General features: G+C 35.4%; 1 protein-coding gene across 1 annotated transcript; it reads left to right on the forward strand.

Annotated features, from left to right (window-relative positions):
* The first annotated feature begins 86 nt into the window (after window positions 1–86).
* LOC128171228 (nuclear pore membrane glycoprotein 210-like) lies at window positions 87–25,660 on the forward strand. Its single transcript, XM_052836974.1, has 43 exons — window positions 87–318; window positions 470–606; window positions 2,699–2,830; window positions 3,020–3,113; window positions 3,636–3,786; window positions 3,902–4,031; window positions 4,341–4,469; window positions 4,682–4,854; window positions 5,207–5,347; window positions 5,762–5,902; window positions 6,150–6,302; window positions 7,599–7,704; window positions 7,860–7,943; window positions 8,148–8,293; window positions 9,141–9,252; window positions 9,634–9,693; window positions 9,817–9,937; window positions 10,138–10,237; window positions 11,664–11,862; window positions 12,207–12,313; window positions 12,584–12,688; window positions 13,591–13,692; window positions 13,991–14,119; window positions 14,387–14,514; window positions 14,789–14,927; window positions 15,036–15,098; window positions 15,228–15,407; window positions 15,567–15,647; window positions 15,769–15,900; window positions 16,221–16,376; window positions 16,496–16,587; window positions 16,839–17,010; window positions 17,334–17,506; window positions 17,609–17,693; window positions 17,859–17,991; window positions 18,116–18,249; window positions 18,577–18,700; window positions 18,960–19,106; window positions 19,212–19,465; window positions 21,671–21,890; window positions 22,295–22,411; window positions 22,787–22,915; window positions 24,422–25,660. Exons 1-43 carry the CDS (start codon window positions 122–124, stop codon window positions 24,592–24,594), a joined length of 5,781 nt encoding a protein of 1,926 aa, XP_052692934.1. The 5' UTR covers window positions 87–121; the 3' UTR covers window positions 24,595–25,660.
* The last annotated feature ends 51 nt before the right edge of the window (window positions 25,661–25,711 follow it).

Consider the following 25,711-nt stretch of genomic DNA (forward strand, 5'->3'; position numbering starts at 1 on the left):
ATCGGAAAGATAATGTTATCAAACATATAAAAATAGGAAAAGATATTTATTTACCAAAAGAAGAAATTATGTGAGTTATGGCATAGAGACTATTTCATGGCGGCCCCCATGCCGTTTTAAAATGGCGGCAAAGTTAAACCCACGGAATATTTTGTGTTTGTTTGTTGCCTTTACTGTTGTAATAATCGTCGCTAATGCAGCCAGATTAAGTCATCCAAAGATTCTACTCCCTTACCATAGTTCTGTTATCACCAATTTTACATTGAACATAAATTTGTCACGAGAAGAAACAAGACTCCTTGATACTTGCTATACATGGTGAGTAGGTTTTGTTTGGATAGAGATGAAAACAAACTGACAAGTTTAATTTTCGTTATAATTCCGTAGCAATACTAAAATGAAGTTTATTTTCAAGCTTTAATAACAATTTTATCATTATTATATATTCCTTTTTCATGCTCCTTTGTAGGCAATCAACACAGCAAGAAATAGCTTCAATACAGCTTGTTAACAGCACAGATGGAGAATGTGCCTTTTCTGCAGTCATTTCTGCAGTTTCAAAATCAGCACATCGAAAAACGTCCATGGTGCTGGCTGAAAATAAAGGTACCATAATTTGCGTAAACCTACATGTATTTGAACAAGTTGGAAGTGTTGCCAAATATGTAAATGACATGACTGTTAGACAATAAGATTCACACAATTATATGAAATTAAAGCAAAGACTGTATTGTTTGGGCAGTGTAAAAAAAGTTAAAAGTTATGTACTAAGTCTACATATAGATAATATAGATATAATTTTCTGTTGTAAAAATGACGGATGTCCTACGGACCCAGTTTAACAATAGAATTCGTCCCATATAATCACTTTGTTGCAAATAAAAAAATTATATCGTGCTGTATCTCGCCTAAATTTTCATATAATTGGTGTCAAATACCTACAATGTTGCTCTTTTATAATCCCATACCACATTAACTGTTTTTGCAACGAAATCGCTGCCACTTTTAACATTACATTTGAAAATTCGCTGTTTATGGTCGCCATGTTAGCGATAAAATCTGAGACATTCCGAGCGTGATTTCCGACAAAATGGCAGGCTATTTTAAACACATATTTTAACAAAATGCCTTGGTATGACTCATTAAATGGATATTTTGTGGACTAAACTACATACGCATGTTAAAAAAGGTTTGTAATGTATAAAAATGTGTTTTTCCTCCGTAGATTATTTTTAACAGACTTAAAATTGACGCGAAGCTAAATTGCTTTGCGGCTGCTACTTTGAAAGTATATGAGACAAATTCTGACTGTGACCTGAGCATAGCCTGGTCATGGTAAGATTACTCTTTCTAAATGACATATTACTTTGCTGATAGTACACCAAATTCAAATGACATTTACACTGTTACACTATGTATACATAATTATGAAGCCTCCCTCCACTGGGTAAAAGAAAGGATAAAATTGTTAATAGCTGATTGGGAATACTGTATTCAAAATGGGATTATAATCTAAATGTATGTGATTCTTGGGAATGTGAGCAGCATCATACAACCCCATTGTCAACTTGCCCCATTAATATTAACGTTGACTCCTCAAAAGTGTCCCCCAACACACTGATAAAGATAGTCTGTCCATCATCTACCTTAAAACAGTTTTGAAAAATAATTATCCTATTAGCCAGCGAGCTGTAATAACACAGAAACAAGGACTTCCAGTAATATAAATTGTATTCCAACTTTTGTGTGCATGCGAAGAAATTTTACATGGTTCTCATGGTTGCAAAGATAATTGTCAGCACTAGTGATGGGAATCGGTGAGATTTTCATAATCGATAATCAGTTTCCCGCAACTAACTAATTATCGATTATAATCGGAATTTTTTATATTTTATAGTGTAGTGCTAAATAAATGTAAATAAACAAGTTACAATGAACAGACTCATTACTAGGCTTTCGTAATTTGATTTACTTAGTATTTCTAGCGATAAAAAAACTATATTCAAAAGATTTTCCTTTGTAGGCAGTCCAACATTAATTTTCTTGAAACCAAAATGCGTCCAAATTCTAGAATGTGCTATATTTCCCAAGTAAGAATATCGAGCTCATCTGACATGTCAGCCATTTTCAGACCGCGCGCATTTTTAGGTATTAGATAGTTCACGTCTAGAATATTCTGTGTATGATATGTGCTCATTGAAAGGGAAAAAAACCTTAACCGATTAATCATAATGAAACCTTTTATGATCGAGCGCTTAGAATGCGATAACAATCGATCGATTTTCGATTATAACGATGATTGGAACATCACTAGTCAGCACAAACAAGTCCTTGCAATACAGGTGTAATAATCACATAAATTTGATCACATATATACATTTAAGTAGCCGCAAACCATTTTACCCCCATTAAATCACAAAATAAAGTTGTTGCTAATAAAAGTTGGTTTTCAAAATAATCTATCATGTAGTTTCACAATTTATCTCCTGATCATTGTTTAATCAATTCATTTTAGGAAACACAACTAGCAACATAGCCATTATCTCTCTGCAAAAAATCATTGGGCTCGACTGTTCTCATTGCACTTACTAAATGTCTATTACAAGCATTGAAATGATATTTTCCAGGTAGTCAGAATTGCCAATGTGTCTCAAATGAATATATGTATTTTAAATATCTATCTTTGTTGTCTTTATAGTAACAGGAGAAATTCTTCGCTGTATTGTGATTGTGGAGGCAATTTCACGCTTTGAAATAGAGACAACCACACGGTTATTATACCTGGAGGATTCCCCAGAGGAATTGATTATCAAAGGTTATGATGATGAAGGTATGATATAGATATTCACATAAATGGATTTCACTTTCATATGCCTCTTTCACATGATATCACATTTCTTGCAAATAAATTTCTCAAAGCAGATGCTCATGGATTCTCACAACCGAAAATAGATAATTGATAAAAAGAGAGAAGAATTAATTTCAGGGTATTTTACTTTTGTTCCTTTTTTTTTGGCAGGAAATGTGTTCTCCAGTTTGGCAGGGTTGGAGTTTGAATGGAGTGTGTTGCCAGACACCAGTACAGAGGGCGAGGAAATGGTGGACATTCTCAGGTATTGAATTACAATCAAACAAACTTAAAAAGGTTGAAGTCATTTTAATTATGTTAATAATTAATAATGATTTTGCATTAATCTATTGTCGGAAATGTACAAATTTATCTTTCATCTGGATAGGGTTCAAAACTCATTTTCAGTAGCTCAACATTTTTTAAAATATTAATGATATTATTATAAAAATATTAATATTATTTCTTATAATGTCTTAAATTTTAAATGAAATACCTCTTTCATGTTTATTTTGTATGGAAACTGCACAAACTGCAATATATCTCTGATTTCAATATGTTATGTTTGTACTATACAAATTTTGCTGTACTCATGTTATGTTTAACCAGTATATGCATTTAGTGTCATAGAACTCTCAATAATTATGATTATAGAAAATGAAACATATCACAGGCAATAGAATCAGAGAACTTCTAGATACTGTTTATGACATGTTTCAAAGATGATGATACAAATTCAGTAAAAACAAAAAGCCTCATTTATAAAAGAGTTCAAATTACTTTCCAGGATTACAAAGTTTACAGAGTCCCATTACTTCATGCCCTATTACATCCAGCAATTGGAAGCCAAGGGTCTGCAGGGGGACTTCATCCTCGTCGAGGGAATGCGGACAGGAAGTGCCCTAGTGAAAGCGAAAATCAGGGACAGGGCATACAAGGTATCAATACCTGTAAAAATAAGAAAATCAAGTTGACATAATTTTTGTATTATTTGGCTTGTAAATATTTTCTCTTAATTGTAAGTTTTGAGTCTGTTGTTCTCTTTATTATCAGGAGGTAATATCACCTTCTGTGAAGATAATTGTGATAGCCAATTTGATTATCAGTCCAGCAGAGGCATACATACTGAAGTATGCTACCATCAAATATGCTGTGAAGCAGATCAAACAGAGCTCTATGCTGGGTAAGGAGAACTCTATAATTAACATGCGCAATACACATATCACTGTTATTGATATATGCAATACACACAAATGTAACACTGTAATGGATTTACTGAGCACGTAATTGCTGTAATAAAAATTCTTTAAAAATTAACAAAACAAGTTTTAAAATTTGGCTTCAAAATATACCGGTAATATTGAGCTGGAAATTAAACAACTTTTTTTTTTTGAAGGAACTTTAATATTGAAGTGTGTTAAATTTAGTGTTATACAGTTTCCTATACTGTGTATTGTAGCAGTTTGAATTTTTTCTCTTTTCTCTTGGATAGAGATTTCCTTGCCCTCCTCCCAGTTTGTGCTGGAGGTGGAAGATACCAATGTGTGTCTGTTAGACGCCAAAACTTCTATAGCAGCAGGACAGCAGCTCGGCTCCACAGAGATTGTTCTCACAGACAGAAGTATCCTTGGCCTATGTACATGAACATTGAATCATTGTCTGATTTTCAAACATGTTTACCATGGACAATACTTTTTGTATCTATTGGTATAAATTCAGTGACTATCAAAATCATTGCATAAGTATTTTTCATTGAGAACAGGACTTTATCTATTGGATTCTAAAAACTATAGAAAAAGGTTTCAAATTTCATTTATCCTCAACCGAGCCCAGATCTAAAGCAGGATGCTCTTGTGAAGCCTAGTGCCATGCTGTATGTGGTGGCCCCCAGTTACCTGGGCTTTGTGGTCCTCCCGGACAAAAAATGGGTGCTGGGCACGGAGAAGGTCTACACCATTCTGATAGAGCTGTACGATAAAAACAGTCACAAGATTTACCCCTCCGATGTAAGTTCAGTCCCATAATTTAACTTTTAATGTAAGCTTGTGCTTAAGGATGTAAGAGTTTCCTTCTGATGCTTCTGTTGATTGGCTATCTGACACAATGTACAGTTCAATTTATGAAATATAATTTTAGTGATAAAATAAACCCATCTGATGTACATGTACTAGGTATCGATACCTGTAAGTTCTCAGTGGATATAGATATTTTTAGAACTATTGTTAACTGCAAAAAAATTTACATTTCTTATAGTACATTGTACTAAAACAACCAGCCCCACCCCAGAAAAAAATAGGAATTATACAAGAAATAATGCTGGCTCCTACATACCGGTACATGTAATTGTGAAATTTGTAGAATGTCATGCTGAAGGCAATGTTTCCAGAGGAATACTTTGATGTAAGATTCTCCACTAAAAATGGCACCTATCATCACGTCTACACAAAGAAACCAGGAAAAACCGTCATTGAGGGTGTCCTTACTTCTATAATCCAGGAGGTACTACATGTACTACAATGCTCTCTCTCTCTTTCTCCTCTCTCTCTCTCTCTCATATTATCATAATGAAACTGCTTTAAAACATGTAATAAATATATACGTGATATTTATGACAGAGTAATGCCCCTTGAACTTGGAAAGAAAGAAATTTTTTGTTCAAACTAATGTAAAACTAAATATGGCATTCAAAATTTTGGCTGCATACAGGGGCATTTGTGGCTTTATGACACATCTAGTTTATTAATGTTCATCTTTCCTTTGATGTAACTTCTTAAAACTTTTATTTACATATATTCATTTGTTGAACTGCATATGAGAGAATTGATTAATTTTAGCAAGTGACATGAATTTAGGCAACTGTGCGTCCATTAAATGTAGAATCGACGTGAAAACTTGGAAATATATAAATTGTAGGATGGTACAGAGATTGAGGTGTCCCCGACAGTGAAGGGTTCTCGGTCTGTAGAGATTCACGATCCAATCAGGGTCATGCCGGAGCTTCTTTACTTCCCCTGGGACCCAAACACTCGCAGCAGCCACCAGTACAAACTACGGGTAAGTTGTCATCAGATCTCCCAACCTTATTTATTATGATTTCAAACTCTGTTATTCTGAATAATTTGCTAACTCTGAAGAATTTATGCATGATTTTCAGTGTAGATGACAAGAAAAGAATGTATGTTGTCTGTTGCCTTATGTTAAGATGAAAGATGATTTGTATATCTAAAAACTTGCAAATACATGTATATACATGTATTAATATGTATTTGTTGAACTTGTTCTTGTAATTACATTTACACAGGTGAAGGGAGGCAGTGGGGAGTATGTGTGGAGCTCGTCCAAAGTAGAGACTACAACTGTCAACAACAAAGGGGAGATAACTACTGGTAACGGGGGAGAGGCCCAGATCATCGCATCGGATGCCAAGAACAGAGCTCACACTGGCTCGGCCAAGGTAATATCTCCAACGTGGACTGGTAAGGGGCTTATTGTAAAGACACTGCCAGTTTTGAAGAAGGGAACTCACTTACTGAGAACGCATATTTGGAAAATGTAATGAGAATATATTATTAGGGCCCCGCAAGGATTTGCGGGTGCCCTATAGTAATCACTCTGTCCGTCCGTCCTTCTGTCCGTCCGTCTGTCACTCTTCCGTCCACAAATTTCCTGTTTTTTTCTAATAACTTTTTTTATGGTTGCCCATGGGGTAGATTCCTAACTATGCATAAGAAGAATGGGCAAAGAGAGATAACTGCTGAGAATGAATGGGCAAAGAGAGATAACTGCTGAGAATGTTACCATTGTATACATGGAAGGCTGTGCAATATTTGTCCTTTGGGATTAATTAACCTTCCACAGGAAGAAAATCCTAAGCTTTATCTCTATCTGTCACATTGAGATTAATTACTGCACTGCCTGTGTCTGCAAATGAACTTTGTTTTGAAGTTAAGGTCAATTTTGAATGATGTGTAGTATTGTGTACATTCTTTGAAATATGGATTTAAAATATAATATTCATATTTTATTTTGGTTAAAATACCGTACACAATGATTTATAATAATTTATTGAATAGAGGCAAAGCCTAGGTATGATTGCATTGGTATCAATTCTTTTTTTTTTTAACAAATTTTATTTCATCCCATGTTAACCCACTTTATCCCGTGGATATGACTCATTGGATATATTTTTGATATCCCACAGTTGTGACTTTACAATGGGATTTGCCTAGGCATAATGAAGTAAAATAATGTAGAGTTTTATAAACAGTAATGCCGGGCATTTATTTTTCATCATTGTTAATATAAAGAGGATGGAATTCAAAGTTTTTTTCACTTCTCTATATTAATTGTCATAGCGGGGCCCTTCCTGACTGGTCAGCTTTCTAGTTCACTTTGTAAATATTTGATGCAAGTTTTTAAATGATCCATTATACCAAGCAAATGTGTCTTCTAAGTTGAGTAGAACAATTTTTGTTGTAAGCAATTATTCATTTCTGCAGAACCATCATTGGCTATTTTTGCAGTAACTTGTTTTATTAAACCAAGAAGAAAAATTCAATGAAAGTTTTTACGATTCATTTTTGAATGTCAAAACTCAAGAAGTTTTGTTTGGCAGATGCATGTACACAGTTGCTTTGTTTGGAAGGTGTATGTGCAGAGTTATTTTATTTGGCTTTGAGAAATGTATGTACAGTTGATTTGTTTGGTAGGGGTACATGTATGTACAGAATTGTTTTTTTGGTACATGTAGGTATATGTACTACCCCCAGAGGATATGAAGTTCGTCCCCAGACAGGTGGAGGCTGAGGTGGGCACAGAGCTGGAGATGCCACTGGCAGTCTACGGACGAGTTCAAGGTATCAAGGCCGCACACCGAAAAATTAAAAAGCTGCTTGAAAATCTGAACCAATAAGGAAGCATTCTAAGAGTAGCTCTGAAATTGTTTTGTTTTATGAGTGATAGTATATTGTACCTGTTCTCACACTGAGTGTCTGTCTCTGTTGTGTTTCAGGAAAATTGGTCCCATTCAATGATTGTCACAGAATGAAGGTCAATTTCACTTTCTCTGATCCAACAGCATTCCAGTTTAACAGAGGTATTCTTTCAAACGTTAAGTTTGAATTAGTGTGTTATGTTTTCATTTCTGTTTAAAAAGAATTCTTAGATAAATCCATTGATATTTGTGATGATGCATTTGTAATGTTGCATATTGTGTAATTATAAAATTGTATGTATTAATGGTATAATAGAGTGTCACTATATAATATTTTTAGTGAATCTATACTATAAAAAATTTCAGTCTCCTTGATGATCCCAGAAGATGGCTGTTGTTCTGTGAGATTTACAGCAGTTCAGAGAGGTCACACGACAGTGACGGCTAGTTATACCTCAAGAGGGAAAGAGTTATCTGCCTCTGTTACAATAGCAGCGTATGATCCCCTAATGGTAAAGACCTGCAATTTGGCTTTTTAACTACTTTTGCTATTGTATTCCATATAAAAAAAATTAAATTACATTTCAGGAATTCTTCTTGTTGGTCTATGTAATTGCTATCAAACAAAAATAGATTAATTTTGCAAAAAACTGATCTATATATGTATGAGGGTGTGGATAATAACTTCCAAACCTTGCTTCATTTGATCAGGACTTCAGGATAATTAAACCTGCTTTTGTACAGTCAATTTACAGGCATGCTCTTTTTTTGATACAACTAAAAAACGTTCAAACTTTTGGGTAGAAGTCAGTTTTAAAGGGGCATGGTCACGATTTTGGTCAAAAAAAAAATTTCCGGTTTTAATTTTAACAATGCTTCAGGAAGGCATTTTTAATAGGCAACCGAAATTTGAGCGTCATTTGTTGAGTTAAAAGCGAGTTACAGAGCTTGAAATTCTTCGCTATGTAAACAAAGCTTTTGTTTACATTTTGAACGTTGAAGTAAAAGTTCCAATTTTAAACTTAAAACGAATGTGTTAAACGTTAGGAACTGCTTATCCATGCTTAAAATAAAAAAAAAGATGGACAAATAAGCTGGAAAATGTTTTTTTACTGGTATAGTGAACCTATGTAAACAAAAACAGGGCACGAGCCTTATTTACATGACAGAGAATTGTGATCCCCATATCTTGTTTATAACTCTATAAATAACTCTCAAATTTTATTTGATCATTAGAAATGCATTTCTAAAGCATTGTCAATAATAAAAACATAAAAAAAATAAAAATTTGACTAAAATCATGACCATGCCCCTTTAATTTCAAAGTAATAAGTTGTTTACTTTTGGTGTGAATTACAGCCCGTTGACCCGGAGAAGGAAGCCGTCCTTGCAGTGGGCTCCAGGAAGGAGCTGGTGTTTAGAGGCGGCCCCCAGCCCTGGGTCATCGACTCCCTCAAGTACTTCCAGGATTGTAAGTCAACAAAACCAGAAAACTGTAAACTTACTTTATTTAACATTTACAGTATTGGATTTAGCACATTTCTGATGTAGGTATTAAAATACATATATGAAGGACATTTTCATATTGTTGCTCTTTTTTAACTAAAGCTCTTTTCTGCCAAAATGCTAAATAAAATATACAGCTAAATGTTACTCTAAAATGTATTATTTGACATGTTCCCAAATGAAAATTTAATGCTTTACTGCATTTCCATCCCTTTGCAATGGACAAAGTTTGGGCAGGTGAAATCGTGTGAGAAATTGTGAAAAGTGCTTTAATGTAAGAATATGGTCCATAGGACTCTGCCTTTGATAATTTGATGATATTAATATAACAACTTTATTTATTTAGTGACTAGTACAAATTCAGCCATCACTGAAGTCAAGAAAATGAAATTTCTAGGAAATAATCGTAAGTAACAATGTGTACATGACGTATTTTCTAATATTAACAACAAAATCATGTTTCTTTTAATCAGTGTTTAAATTTGTGAAGTTTTATACATTTGCTGAAAAGTATTCAATATTGTTTCAGGGGGTTTTCATCACTTTTACATGACTTGTCTTGACTTTGGGGAGCAGATTTTGACTTTGAGGGTGGGAAACAACAAGACAACAACCAATCAGTTCCCAGCCGTGTCTGAGGCCTCAGTCAGGTCAGCCTAGCGTTGTCCATGTAACAAAATAAACTCTGTTGCAAAAAAAAATAATAATTCAGATAGAGGAACTTGTAGATAAAGAAGCAGTAGATTGAAATTAAAAAAAAAAAGACAAAAAACTTCAAAGAATGTATATGTATCCTTCTGTGGTTGATTTACTAGTCATCATAATAAGTCTTATGTAATCATGACTGCAGAATGAGTTGTTCTGAGCCAGTGGGGCTACAGTTGAACCCAGACCTGAGGTACCCAGAGAACCTGCCCCCCTGCCCTGTCTCAAAGGAACAGGCTGTTGCTGTAAGTAGTTCATAGATTGAAACTGAGCATAGCTCAAATCTTCACCAACAGAACATTTTTAGTTTCTCAATTGTTCAAAGTGATTGTTTCATGGTTCAAGACTGTTTTTAATGAAAATGGTATGAAATATATTTAGTCTCGTCTTTTTAAAGCATGACTAAGAAATTTATTCTCTTAATTAGGGCCCCGCAAAGATTTGCGGGTGCCCTATAGTAATCACTCTGTCCGTCCGTCCTTCTGTCTGTCCGTCTGTCACTCTTCCGTCCACAAATTTTCTGTTTTTTTTCTAATAACTTTTTTTATCACTTCTCTATATTAATTGTCATAGCGGGGCCCTTCCTGACTGGTCAGTTTTCTAGTTTATTTGACATCTGAATTTTTAGATTAACATGCAACATACAACCTATCAGCTCATACATGTTGATCATTTATTATACCCCCGCTCCGAAGGAGAGGGGGTATACTGTTTTACCCTTGTGTGTCTGTCTGTCTGTCCGTCCGTCTGTCTGTCCTTCCGTAACAAAAATTTCTGTCGCATTTATCTCAGCAACTATTTATCGCAGATGCTTGAAATTTTTACACAGTGTTTGTTAAGGCATGCCATATCGTGGGATTTTTGTACCAATCGGACGTCAACTTCCTGTTAAATGACGACTTTGCTTATTTTTTAACTAAAATTTTCAAACAAATTTTCGTCAAAGATTTCTCAGCAACTATCTATTGCAGATGCTTGAAATTTTTACACAATATTTGTATAGGCATGCCATATAGTGGGATATATTTTTGTACCAATCAGACGTCAACTTCCTGTTAAATGACGACTTCGTTTATTTTTAGCAAAAATTTTCAAAGAAATTTTTGTCAAAGAATTCTCAGCAACTGTTTATCGCAGATGCTTGAAATTTTTACACAGTATTTATATAAGCATGCTATACGTGGGATGTATTTTTGTACCAATTGGACGTCAACTTCCTGTGTAATGAGTACTTTGTTTATTTTTAGCCAAAATTTTCAAACAAATTTCCGTCAAAGATTTCTCAGCAGCTATTTATCGCAGATGCTTGAAATTTTAACACACTATTTGTTTTGGCATGCCATATTGAGGGATATATTTTTGTATCAATCGGACGTCAACTTCCTGTTAAATGAGTACTTTGTTTATTTTAGCCAAAATTTTCAAACCAATTTTCCTCAAAGATTTCTCAGCAGCTATTTATCGCAGATGCTTGAAATTTTAACACACTATTTGTTTAGGCATGCCATATTGTGGGATATATTTCTGTACCAATCGGATGCCAGCTTTCTGTTAAATGTCGACTTTGCTTATTTTGCATATTCACATCAGAGCGGGGGTATCACTAGTGAGCATTGGCTCACAGATATCTTGTTGATAGTAGAAATTTTATTTATAATAATTAATCAACAGATCCCTGTCCACTGCCAGAGGAACTTAGACATCCTTGTGACAGTCACCGACTCGCTGGGGAGGAAGTTTGACAACTTCTCCTCACTGGATTTCCAGTGGATGGTGTCGGACAGGTCGCTGGCCACCCTGGAGGACACAGAGGACGGCTCTATCCAGATCTCCACCACCTCAACCAAAGAGGGATTCAACCACGTCAAGTGTCAGTTCAGCCTCAAATACATGTAGTTGAATAGTTGAATGTAGAAAAAAATGTCCATGAAATTTTATGCAAGGGAATTTTATGTCAAGTGCATATGATTTTTTGTGAAATTTACATTTACATGTACCTCAAAAAAATCTTAACACAAATTTAAAATGAAATTCATGTTGAAAATTTATAGTGAATGAAAATTTCACCTTTATTATTACCTTTTTGATAGAAAATTTATGAGAGTCAGGGTTAGTTGTCTACCCATGCATCCAATTTTTTTTTTAAAAAAAACTTGAAAATTTACACAAAATAAAAAACATCATTGAAAATTTAAATTTTCTCTCTTTTTTCAGATTACAGAGTCTTGCAACCCCGAGGTCAGCCTGGTGTTGTGATAGTCACAGCATCTATCAGCTCCTATATAGAGAAACACCTCAAGATGGCAGGATCCCCTATATCAGTGAGAATAATGAACAAAATTGGATTTTCATTTTTAGCATGTATATACTATACACGATGCACTGTGTGATAATTTTCCTTATGCAATGTTTTTGGAACAGTGATAATTTGCAATTATAATGAAATGGGTAGATAAGTACATGTGATTTGAAAAAAAAAAAAATTATTTTGGCCATGGAAAATTATATACATGTATGTACATGATAAAAACAAAGTGTTTGTGTCAATCATATTGATATAGAATCGATTTGATAGCTTTTATAAATTACAGACTCGGATTTACCCTAAGATCAGCAAGTCCCTGGAGCTGAAGCTGGTTGAGGAAGCCATTGTCTCACCAGACATCATATCCTTGTTTAACCACCCCTCCAACACAGTAAGTCCTCACAGACATTGTCTCACCAGACATCATATCCTTGTTTAACCACCCCTCCAACACAGTAAGTCCTCACAGACATTGTCTCACCAGACGTCATATCCTTGTTTAACCACCCCTCCAACACAGTAAGTCCTCACAGACATTGTCTCACCAGACGTCATATCCTTGTTTAACCACCCCTCCAACACAGTAAGTCCTCACAGACATTGTCTCACCAGACGTCATATCCTTGTTTAACCACCCCTCCAACACAGTAAGTCCTCACAGACATTGTCTCACCAGACGTCATATCCTTGTTTAACCACCCCTCCAACACAGTAAGTCCTCACAGACATTGTCTCACCAGACGTCATATCCTTGTTTAACCACCCCTCTAACACTGTAAGTCCTTACAGACATTGTCTCACCAGACGTCATATCCTTGTTTAACCACCCCTCCAACACAGTAAGTCCTCACAGACATTGTCTCACCAGACGTCATATCCTTGTTTAACCACCCCTCCAACACAGTAAGTCCTCACAGACATTGTCTCACCAGACGTCATATCCTTGTTTAACCACCCCTCCAACACAGTAAGTCCTGACAGACATTGTCTCACCAGACATCATATCCTTGTTTAACCACCCCTCTAACACAGTAAGTCCTCTCAGAGACTGTTTGTGCTGGGACAACTTACCATTTGATTATTTATTATATGAATAACTTGTATTGATCTGCCACAGAGATTTATATGCTGCAACAATTTACCATTTAATTATTTATTATATGAAAAACTTGTATTGAGAATTTTTTTTTCAAAATGTGGAAATGTTTGATGATTTATATATTCTTGTACATGTGTTTGTTCTAATAGATGGAAGAAAATTTTTACCAAATGTGATAAATGTTTTTGTTACAGTACATGGTGAATGTTCAGAAGGGATCAGGATTTTTCCATGTGATTCCAGACCAGGCAGGAGTTGTGTCCCTTGAATACACAGATAAAACCAAACAAATGCAGGTGAATGAAACTACAAATTTTAGAATTGTTCCAAACAAAAATTAAGTAATCAACCTATTTAAATAGAAATAGTATGTATGTTTTGTTGCTGTTATTTACCAAGAACAATGAGTTTCTTATTGCTTTTAGTTAATTTTCATCATGCTCTTTTTAAAATGAGAATCGTGTTGGATCTTTTTGAATAGTACAATGAAGAATAAATGATTATATTCATGTATATGTAAAAACTATAAAAGATTCCTTGCTTTTCTTAACTGTGTAGTAGACCTGAAAGACTCTCTGTGTCATTTTGTTTTAGGTGGTGCCTGTGTCTGATGGCTCTATGAAGGTCACAGTGTATGACCTCTGTGTCTACAGTCGGCATCCCCCCACCGCCACCATATTTGTGTCAGGGGTGGGAAGTGTGGAGCTCTCTGTCACAGAGAAGGTAAGCTTGTCTACAGTCAGCAGTTCAAGATTCTATCTTACCCAGGATACTCTTTTGTCAAAGAGACAAGCATTTTTCCCTTAGGTATCGAGCTGTTGGTGAGATCTATGAAAAATTTGAATTTGAAGCGTGTTATGTGTCCCTTTTATTCTATAGTAAGCCTCGTGTGAATCAGGAACAATGTATAATTGTCCATCAATTGTCAATCAGGATATGAGTGTGAATTTTCTGGTTTAATATAATTGATTTATTGTAAATTGTTTTCAGGTGGAGGTAGACAAGGAGGCGGCAGTGAGGGTGAGGGTGATAGACGTCCATGGGAAGCCGCTACAGGCCAGCTTCTTCCGACTGATGGGACTCAGACTGATTCCCGCCTCCAACATCATCACCATCAGGTAACACCACTGGTCAGCTGTAACTTATCCTCTAACATTCATTGCATGATGCAATGTTAATTTTTCATCGTTGTTAACTTCCTAAATAGTTTAAATAGCATCAATCCCGTATGAATCATTTCATAAATCAATTTATTTTTGTATATGTAAACCTCAAAAATGTTATACATGATATCAATTCTGCTTTTCTAATGAAACATGGGATTGAGTCATAACACATATTTTAAGAATAAACATGTACATGAGCTTGCACTGTATTTCTTTCCACTCTTAGGAAAGACAAGGACCAAAAAGACGAGATGTTCACAGAGTACTACATTATGCATGGAGCACAAGTTGGTCACACTTCATTGGTTGCAGAGGCTCATCCCAGCGATGGCGTAGTGATCAGGAGTCAGGCGCGACCTGTAGAGGTCAGTAGGTCATGCTAATCACTGAGTTTTTGGCAGATGGTATCACAACAATGAAAATGTAAATGTTCTTTATCCTGTAACATTTCAAATGGTATTTTGAATTTTCAGGTTTTCCCTCCACTTCAATTGATTCCGAGAAACATTACAATGATCATTGGAGCCAAGTTTCAGGTAGGTTCCAACCCACTACCATGCAAGTAAGGGAAATGTTTTTCATTTTTATACAGTTTACTTAGTGCAGTATGCCCACTACAGTTTCTAAGCATGTTATGTATATCTTTCTATTTTCTGGTTTATCAGGTATTGAGTAAAGGAGGCTCCACCCCCCAGTGTACCGTCCTGTTCTCTATCCGGGACAGCAACATAGCAGATGTCTCCAGCAGTGGTCTGTTAGATGCCCAAAACCTGGGCACCACCACCGTCTTAGGGCAAGCTGTGGGCCAGGACCCAGAAACAGGGGAGACCATCATCTACTCACAGGTCGGAATACACCTGTATAGCAGTTACACTTATTGTGAACTTACCTTATGACCTATGCCATATATTAGCATCAATTTCTGTAATTTAAAATAGATTTCTGTTCATTTGCATGATTTTTTAGATAAAAAATTTTAACTTTCAAAGTGCTATTCTTTTTAGGATGAAGTGACGGTGAATGTGATAGAGTTACCTGGAGTCCGGATCCATTCAGCCTTGTCTCGCATGCAGACAGGAACAAAGGTTAGATACATGCAGTATTGTAAAACACTGAACTCTCAACTGTATACATTTTTCATTCTTGTATATCTATTTCCTTTATCACTTGTACCAGGACAGAGTCATTGTTTTTGTTAATTTGTAGATGCCTATTTATGCTGTTGGTCTCACAGAACATGAAACCCCCTTCACCTTTGGAAGTGCCATGCCACCTCTGGTGTTTACTTGGTCCATCAACAACAAAGATATTATACAACTACAGAATGTCTTCCATGAGGTTGGTATTATGCTGTCTTGTATATCTCTATCTCAGTAAAACACTTATTTTTCAAAAAATTTACGACCAATCAATTTAGGGGGAAAATTTTGATTGCACCATACTGACCAGGGATTTGTCAGCCTATTTTCAGGGCAGTTGGGAAAATTAGCTTAGCTCACAAGGGAAACTTTAGCAGGGACTTTGATATTAAATATGATAACTTGATCATACAAGATCAAATATGAGTTATTTGCCTTGAATAAAAAAAAAACAAATTTGACTTCAGTGAACATGCATGTAACACAGGCTGTATTATACTAATTTCTTTTCCATTACAGAGTAGCTTGAAACACCCAGCAGAAAGTGACTTTGCCCGTCAGCTGGTGGCCTTGTCTGCTGGTCAGGTCACAGTCAAACTCACTGTCCGACCTCACCTGACCTCCAGGTCACAGGTTAAAGGTCAAAGGACACTGACTGATGAACTTCAGGTGGAGGTAAATAAAGTGTTTGCACTATTGCTTTCACATGTTTAATTCAAATGTTATAGAATAAGACTTGAATTGTAATACATCAAAATTTTCATGTACTAGAAATTCATCTCAAAATCTTGCAGGTGTTTGAAAAATTGGCAGTGGTCAGTCCAAAGGTCTGTGATGGCAAGATTCTGTTAACCCCAAACACTGAAGCTATCATCAAAACTAACAGGTAGGAAACTTAAATGGTTTTCTTGTCCTAAGGTACATCTACATATTGTACTGTATGTGCAAAGATGACCTTTATTATACATGTTTATATTAAATTAATATAATGCTTTAATTGTAAATAGAACTCTATCAAAACTTCCCTAAAATTTATGCATTGTCTTCATTCTCATGTGTGATGGAATAGAATTTCGTTTGATTGTTCTATTCCTTGGCTTGTAAACCTTTAACCAATCCTTTTGAATTACTTGACAGAGATGGCTCAGCCAAGATGAGTTACCAGGTGATCTCCCTTCTTGACCCGAGCCCAGTGACTGTGGGGGAGGGGGGACTGCTGACCTCGGGGACAGTGAGCGGACAGGTAGCCCTACAGGTGACATCCCAGGAAGAGTTTGGAACCAATCAGACTTTGGTCCTCCTGGTCAGGGTAGGTCAAGTTGTCGGTGTTCACCTGTACTGTCAAACTTTACTCCAGGATGGCATGATATCTCGAATGTACATGTTATGAGATACAGTGTACATACATGTATATGTAAACATTCACTCTAAGATACCACAATATCATGTTACCTGTTCTAACATATGTAAACATGCATGGTATCACAAATAAATTGTCACATTAAGAAGAAATTATTTCTAGTTCATTTTTGGACATGTTTAACAGCAAGTGTAGTTCATGTGCTCTATCAGCAGCTTGCACTAGAAAATTCACAGATTGATTTTAAGGATGTTTTTTCTTTCTTTTTCTAGGTAAAACCTGTGTCTTACTTGATGATTAACTCGGATGTCTCCCTTAGTACTAGTGAGGGTTATATCAAGAGTATTCCAGTAGGAACGACCTTGACCCTGTCTGTGACCTATCACGACAATGTTGGAGAACAGTTCTACGCAACCAACGTCCAAATGAGATACAGATTTAGCAGGTATGATCTACTGTATACTTTTCTAATATTTTTTCCTTTTATTTTACATTTTATGTCATTGTTTTAATTATAATAAGGTGAACACTTGTTCCCTATCTGTAGGTATGACTTGGTGCACATTAAGCATGGATCTGAGAATGATACCTTGGTTGTCAAAGCAGCTGAAGTGGGACAGACTATTCTAAAGGTCAGATACATATATCCATTTGTCTAGTCTATGTACATGTATCAAAAAAATTCCTTTGCTACATACATACACCATTTGTGAATGATCCAACAAATAAAGGTTGCTGCCAAATATTTATCTCTTTGCCGTATTATCAATGTATATGTATTTCTCGATACATAATAGGTATGGGACCAAAAAAATCCCTGGTTGGCTGATTACATCAACATCCCTGTGGACTATGTCATTAGCCCTTCAAAACCCACTCTGTCTTTGGGAACTGTCGTCTGCTTCAAGGCTCCTCTTGTTTCTGCCAGAGGTAAGTCTAAAATGGCTGCCATCAGATTTGCATACTTCTTTATAATCATTTCCTTATTACTACATGTACATGTACATCACTTTTTGTGAAACTCAAATTGAGTTGGTATTTTTATTATGACTAGGATACCCAGGAATCTGGCAGAGCAAAAGTAAAGTGATGGATGTGGACAAGGATTCTGGGATAGCTACGTCAGCCTTTGTGGGTCATAACCTGGTGGAGTACACCCTGACAAAGGACGTCACAACATACACCGAGGTAAGTGTCGGGACAAAGGACGTCACAACATACACCGAGGTAAGTGTCGGGACAAAGGACGTCACAACATACACCGAGGTAAGTGTCGGGACAAAGGACGTCACAACATACACCGAGGTAAGTGTCGGGACAAAGGACGTCACAACATACACCGTGGTAAGTGTCGGGACAAAGGACGTCACAACATGTAGTTTAGATGGATTAAGCATTCCTTACACTTTTTCAATAACATTGACAGATTAAAGGACTGAATGTACATTTTATAACTCTTCCTGCACGCTGAAGTGTAATTGTTAAGCAGGAGTAAATAGAAGCGTTGTATTACAGGTGACAGTGAGACCTGTGGATCAGCTGACTGTGGACGACTCGTGGTCCTTCCTCACCAATGTCAAGAATCGCCTGACTGAATATTTCATCAAGGTGTCGCTGAATGACGACTCTGAGGTCATAGGTCAGAATCAAAGCCTTTTATATTGCAACCATTGTGTTTTGGAACTTTTTACCAAGAATTTTTTAATTCATGAATCAAATTTACCCTCATTTAGTTTTGTATTGATTTTTATGTTTTTTGAGTAAGGATCAGGGGGACTAGTAATGTAAAGTTAAAAGGAGACATATTTTAAAGAAATAATTGGGTCAGCAGAATATGTTTACATGTAGATATGTTTTTATGTATTTTAACCTGAGCTTTTTCAAATTACTTTTTCCAGGAGATAATTGTACAGGGGAGATTCAGGCCAAGGAATTCATGCCAAACTTCATACCCATCACGTGTGAACTAGAGTTCTCTTCCTTTGTTAATGGCTTATCTATCTCTGATCTCTTCCAAGTATCTGCCACATTTAGCTCCAAGAAAGGTAAAAAAGAAGTTCATTGAGCAATATTTTTATTTTCAAATTTTAAAGAGATATTCATACCAGATTATACTTTTAAAATTCTTTTTAAATCTTTTTTTTTTGAAGGGAAATATGGCTGTCTAGTTAAGAAGCTGCACCCCGAGAGCTTGGTACAACAAATAAGTACGACGGCCGTAGACCTACAGTTGTCTGTGTTGGTCCCCGGTATGGAAAACCAGCCTGCAGTGTTGGCACCAGTCAAGAAGTACCAGTACCTGCCCCCGTTTTATGTCCACAATTCGGAGGTGTCTCTGTCCACTGCTGCTCCTTTGTCCTCCATCAGAGTGTCCACAATTCCAGACCTCTCTTCCTGCATACAGGTACAGTGAACAGGAGACAATAATAGGATTGTGCTCTTTGAATGAAAAGAATATGTTAATGCAAAATCATAGGTGTGGGGAAAAAAAGAACAGTATTATCCAGAAAAATTATGCTCAGATTATTAACAAAAAAATCTCAAGTAAGTGTTTTTTAATTGGTTGGGAGATCGCAAACAATTTTTTGAAAGGTAGCTTTAGTCTTGATTTTTAAAGGGGGTCAGTGTTGTCATGAAAGCATTGCAAATGTAAAGGAATCCCATATTCAACCATCATTATACCAAAATGGTGAATAAATGTTCTAAAACTGTTTTTAAGGCGTCGAGCTAATGCTCGGCAGCCTTCTAGCGATCGTCTGGATTGGCAATCGTCCAAAAATTCACGCTCTGCACCGCCTTTTAAATGCGCATAAGAAATAAGTTCTTTAAATTGTTAAACGTATTGCAAGATTTTTATTCCATTTATTCAACTAAATTGTGTACAAAAAACCTGATTTTGCATCCCTGGTTATTGACAACTCATTGCATAAGTCTAAATTTTGCTTAATCAAGAAATGGCGGATGAATATAATAAAGTGAAAAAATTCACTAAATATTATTTAAGTTTATCGCTTACATTTTAAGTGGAGATCGTGCCCGATAGAAATAAAATTTGATATGTAAATTTATTTGTTATCGGGCACGGTCTCCAATATAAATGTAAGCGATAAACATATCTATTAATTTTGTTGCAATAAATAAACAGGGTAATGCAGTTGGTTTGGTCAAGCATTTAAGATAGCACGTGTTGTGGATTTGTTTGTAAACAACCATAGGTAATCTTGTTTCAAACGGGAATTGAAATATAAATAGAAGTATGTTTTATTATTATAATTAGGGGCACACTGTTGATGTATTCATATTATGAACCTGTGAAAATTGTTCAAAGACTGTTTAAAGCAGAAAGAAAATAATTTATTTTTGAACTTTGAAATTTCTTTTTTGATTCTTGTAACCATGATGAGTTATTGTATTATAAACGCATCACTATCTATTTTATAAGGAAATATACTGATTTTTTGTTTTTAAAGCAACACAAAGTTAAACATAATTCAGTTACTTCTTTTATTCAAATGTTACAGTCGTTTGACCAGTTCCGAATTTTGACCAGTTCCGAATAGTTCAGAAGTTAAATAGCAAAAAATTAATGAAATAAAACATGGAGGAAAAAATCAATACCTTTAATATAAACACGTATTAATGCTTGTTTGAATTCTGCTGTAGTTTCATTTTTTGCGGTCATACATGTATTTGATATCGGTCTTAGATTATTCGACCTACTTTCGCTTTGTAATAAATCCAGGTCATTGCAACGCTAATATGCACGTAAAATCGTCTGTCGGTGCCTTAAATGTTCACTTGTAACAAGATTTCTTTTTTTAAATGTAGGTTTAGTATGTATTCTAACATACCCAAAAGCAAACAGGATAAAAAATAAAATAAAAACGCAAGTGGATGCAGAATTTTATTGAGCCGTCATTTTACGAGTTCCGAATACCCAATTTGTTTCCCTCTGTTTTAGGATTTAATGAAGGGATTGATTAAAACAAATACTTCTGGAATTCATTAAATGTCTTTCTCCGTCTCAAATAAATCATATTGTACCACAATAATGATAAGTGGAGGGGCTACGACTGTATTCCGACAAGATGTTAGAAACCAGGCTAAATTATTGTTACGGTGATTTTGTCTGTCATTTCCGTGCAAATCAAACTGTCTTGTTAAGAAAATACCAATAACTGAGATGTTTGCATTAAACCTGTTATTCAACAGGTTCAATCAATAGTTTTAAGGCCGAAACTTTTTTTATCTGCATCCATATGTATAGGAACAAGTAATGTTATTCGGAACCCATCGGCTTATTCACAACTGGTAAAATGGCTTCCCACGTAATTTGTTAGAATAAAATTTTATTTTAAAAAAATTAAATGCAGTAATATTGCATTTATATCAGCAGGGATATGGTGTATATAGGCCAAAAAATCAGATCTAAAAATAACACCCAGGAACATTTACAGCATCTCCAAATATGTACCCTATTCGGAACTGGTCAAACGACTGTATTTGATATACGACCTAAGTACAAATTCTAATTATTGATATCTGTCTATATAAAAGAACATGTCAGTTCGACGCCGTTGTGGCCGTTCCGGCCTTTGATTTATTTTAGGCTTCAGTGAGTGATGAAAGCATTCTGGAAGTCTTGACCCCCGAGAAAGACAGTCAGTCTGGAATCATCTTGATATTTCCTATAAGGCTTATAGAGTCTGCTGCATTATGGGATAGGGACAATGTGGAAAGTCATGTGGAACTCTCATGCAGGAAGACAGGTCAAAAGGTCAGACTCCCAGTGACTATCAGGCTTGTGGGGCAGAGGCCAGAACACCTGGGTGAGTACCTAGCTGGAACATTTCTCAGATGAACAGGTTTTTTCCATTAAATGGTTGAATATTGTATCAAATGACAAGTTGATGATGCTGAATGATCAACACATTACCCATCATATCTACCTTAGATCTTTAATAAATGTTATTTTAGCTATAAACTATATTGTTGTTAAGAAATATTTCAATCTCTTAGCTTTAAAGTCTAAATATTTCCAAAATCATTCTACCAAGCTCTTCTTGCAGAAATTAATATTGTCTAAAAATGGCCATGACTGTCCAACCCTTTTAATCAATATTGATTAAAAAAAATTCATGTATTTGCTAACTTTGTTATGTTATAAATGTCCAAAAGCTACATCTAATCATTGCATAAACTGTTAATTAAAGGGTATGTCCAATTATTTCAGCATACAGAGGGCGGCCAGTTGGATGGGGAGCCTTCTTCCTTAACAGTTTCAACAGCAATCAATCCTTCTTCTCTTATCTCTTTCTCATCATCGCTACAGCTGTAGCAGTCCTAGTGGGTTAGTACAGGTTTATGTACCAGATTTCTTACAGAGTAACAAGGATCCCTATCTGTTTCATATGTCATAAACAAAGCATCAATGGTAGTTTATGTACCGTATATCCAGTAATTTTGCAATGATCTAATTTCGCTTTTTTCGTGATCTTTGTCAAATTGCAAAATATTTAATACAGAGATATTATATCTTTTATTAATTTTTATAAGAAACTGTTAAAATCACAAAAATTGACTGACGAAAATTAAAAATGCCACATATTACCCATTTTCGCAAATTTTGTGACACACAAAAAAACCCCAGATATACGATTAAAAATAAACTAGAAAAATATTTTAGATTTTTTTTTATTTTTTTTTCTGTGTTTTTAATATTTAGGTTACCACTACTTGATTGGTCCACGATACAGGGCAGCTGCCAGCAGTAACCCAGCTTTCCTGAGGCCCGGGGCGGCAGGGGCTGCCTCACCCCCCTCTCCTATGTACCCCCAGCCACAGTACTCACCAGGTAGTAATAAACTCTACTTTCATCTTGAAACATTTATCATATGTATTTTCAAGTATACATTTGATCAATACAGATTCCATATTTTCTGTGAAGCCACATTGGGTGATTTGATTTTTTCAGTTTGACAAGGTTTCTAAGATGAAAATGCTTATGTCCATGTGGTTTTTTCCATTTTGTGACCAACATAGGTTGTGTGTATATTATGCTTTAATTGGATTTTTTCCCTGTTTAATTTTTCGGGGATTCATTCAGTTAAGCTTACACTTCACTTTTTAAAAAACCGTTTACTTCAAATCTGGGACTCAAAAAAAAAGCTAAGACCGCAGAACAATAACTAACAAGATTGGAAATAAACAGCTTAGGTCAATTTCACCTGTAACAGTCAAAACATGAAATTGGCGGGGAAAATTGACGTGGACGTCTGAAAAAACATTGGATAGAAACTGAAGTTATAGGAAGTGTATTTTCAATCCACCTCAGCGTTTCTAACTTGCTATAGGGTAAAATAATCGGATTTTACCAATCAGTATAAAATCAGCAAATATGCGAAGATCACATTTCTGGAGAATTTCATACGCAAGGCAAAGCATTTTCGATGACTTCCAAAAACCAGTCGTCATAAGTACGAAATCAGTGCAAGTGGGGCCATTGTTGAAATAGGGTTTAATCCAAGAAGAGAAAAATTCTAATTCTAATTTATTAAATCAAAATTATACCCAATAACATAAATATATAAAATGTTTATAATTATACAAAGTTTTCGGACAATGCTTTGAATTGCATATAATCTATCCTGCGGGGGTGTATTCGTTTTCTATCTCCAGAACTGGTCCAGGATTTGTCTAGTTTCTACTTGCTATATAGTACACAATGGAGATCTCCATACACTAGGATTACTCTTGCAGTTCTCCAATTGACCAAACGAATAACCTCCAAATTGTGATCCCATAATTGCTGATCATATACTTATTGATGAAATAAAATGATTTTCCATCCCTTTGGCTTTGCTATAAATACTATGTGTTTGGTAGTTATATAGCAAGTTAAAAATGAGAATGCACTTCCTATAATTACAGTTTCAATCCAATGTTTTCTCAGACATCAGCGTAAATTTGTTACCGTCCATTTTAAATATTTTGACTGTAATAGGTGAAAATGATGTAGGCTGTTTATTTCCAATCTTGCCAGTTAATGTTCCACGGTCTTAATGAAAAGTTAGAAGTAATTACAACTAAATATCTTTGATTGAGAGATATGTTTTAATTTTACATTGATAGAGATGTAGACCACCACTTGTAAATTAAAGAATGCTTTCAGCTTGTATGTTTAGGTAAAATTCCTGAAGTGCTAGATAACATCCATGGCTTGTAGTCAGGACCACTATGAAATATGTAACCTGGAAAGAATTGATATGGATAGAATATATAATATGGAATCTGTATTGATAGTGAGATGAGTTTCTGTTTAAAACTGGATAATACTCATTGTGAATGTTTGACATTGCAGGCTACTCCCCTCCACCGTACACAAATTACGCCTCCCCACTGAACACCCCCAAGTCGCCAACCCTGTGGTCCACCGAGTACCACCCTCAGGACGGAACCAGCCCCAGACGGCGGTCCCCCTACAGACCCGGGGGAATGTCCCCCAACCTGGGCCCCAGACAGAGTCCTTCCTGACCATTCCATCTCTAGCTCTATAACAAATTCCATCTGTATGTTCTCAAACAATTTGGTCACATTGATTGTAAACAGTCAAATGATCACATGAAGGTCTAAAAGCATTTATCTACAGAAAATTCAGTGTCCAATAGAAATGCAGAACACTTGAGAGAGAGAGAGAGAGAGAGAGCAATTTATAAGAATATACATGTTAATGCTTTTGTTGCATAATATGTTGGAGGACAGCTGGTCTGAGAGAATTTGATTGATGGATATGATTGTTCTATGGTGTTATATGTTGTGTGAAACTTTTGTCAACTTGTGTGTTTGCTCAAACAATGTGATTGTTTTGTGCATCCTAGATCTATCTCTTGTACTGTAAAAGAGTGTGTAATGGCATCAACTACCTACCAGTTGTTTTGAGGAATATTTATGTTGTATATATTTTGACAGAAACTACTTCTTTGATTTAAATGTAGCATTTTTCATCCGAAATTATGATATTCCAGGTAAAATTTTCCTCAGTGTAACTCATAAATTATTACTTTTCTTAAAAAAAATCAAAGTTGTAATCAGTATATTTGTACAGCACATTTACTCTGCAGGGCAAAAACATGACAAATGTTGATATTACAAAGCTCCTGCAGACTGATAGTCAGCAAATGTGTATGTCTGAAAGTTGCTGCCAAACATTTAACACGCCAAATCACAAGCATTGTACAACTGGCATTATTTTGGGGGAGGGGGGGGGGGGGGCACACATATCATTATTGACATGCCTAGAAGAATGACTGGAATGCTTTCCGTGAGTTTTGTGTTTGTTTTGTAAATAGTTCAAGCAAAAATGTGTGTACTTGATTTTCATGTAGTATGTTGTTGGATGTTTGTTTTTTTTTCAAATGTAATTTTCTTCCTTTTTTAAAATTTGATTTACTGCATTGATCTCCATAATTATGTTCAATACAGTGTTATCATGGCAAGATTTTGATCATTTGTATTTATGTACAAAATTTTGCTTAAATTGTGCTCTTCTGTTTCCAAAAAATGATCAATTGTGTTTGTTAAAAATATTATGAAAACAGTTTATATTGTTGTTCTTTTTTTATTTAAATCTTTCTTATGTACATGACTTTGC

The sequence above is a fragment of the Crassostrea angulata genome, chromosome 1, assembly GCF_025612915.1.
Source record: "Crassostrea angulata isolate pt1a10 chromosome 1, ASM2561291v2, whole genome shotgun sequence".
Lineage (NCBI taxonomy): Eukaryota > Metazoa > Mollusca > Bivalvia > Ostreida > Ostreidae > Magallana > Magallana angulata.

What these genes read in the sequence shown, in the direction of transcription:
- LOC128171228 (XM_052836974.1), top strand. Translation starts at nt 122, where the DNA reads ATGGCGGCAAAGTTAAACCCACGGAATATTTTGTGTTTGTTTGTTGCC. An exon ending in ACAAGATTTACCCCTCCGAT is followed by an intron (nt 4,855 to 5,206) that starts GTAAGTTCAGTC and finishes TGAAATTTGTAG; the next exon opens with AATGTCATGCTGAAGGCAAT. An exon ending in AGACCATCATCTACTCACAG is followed by an intron (nt 15,408 to 15,566) that starts GTCGGAATACAC and finishes TATTCTTTTTAG; the next exon opens with GATGAAGTGACGGTGAATGT.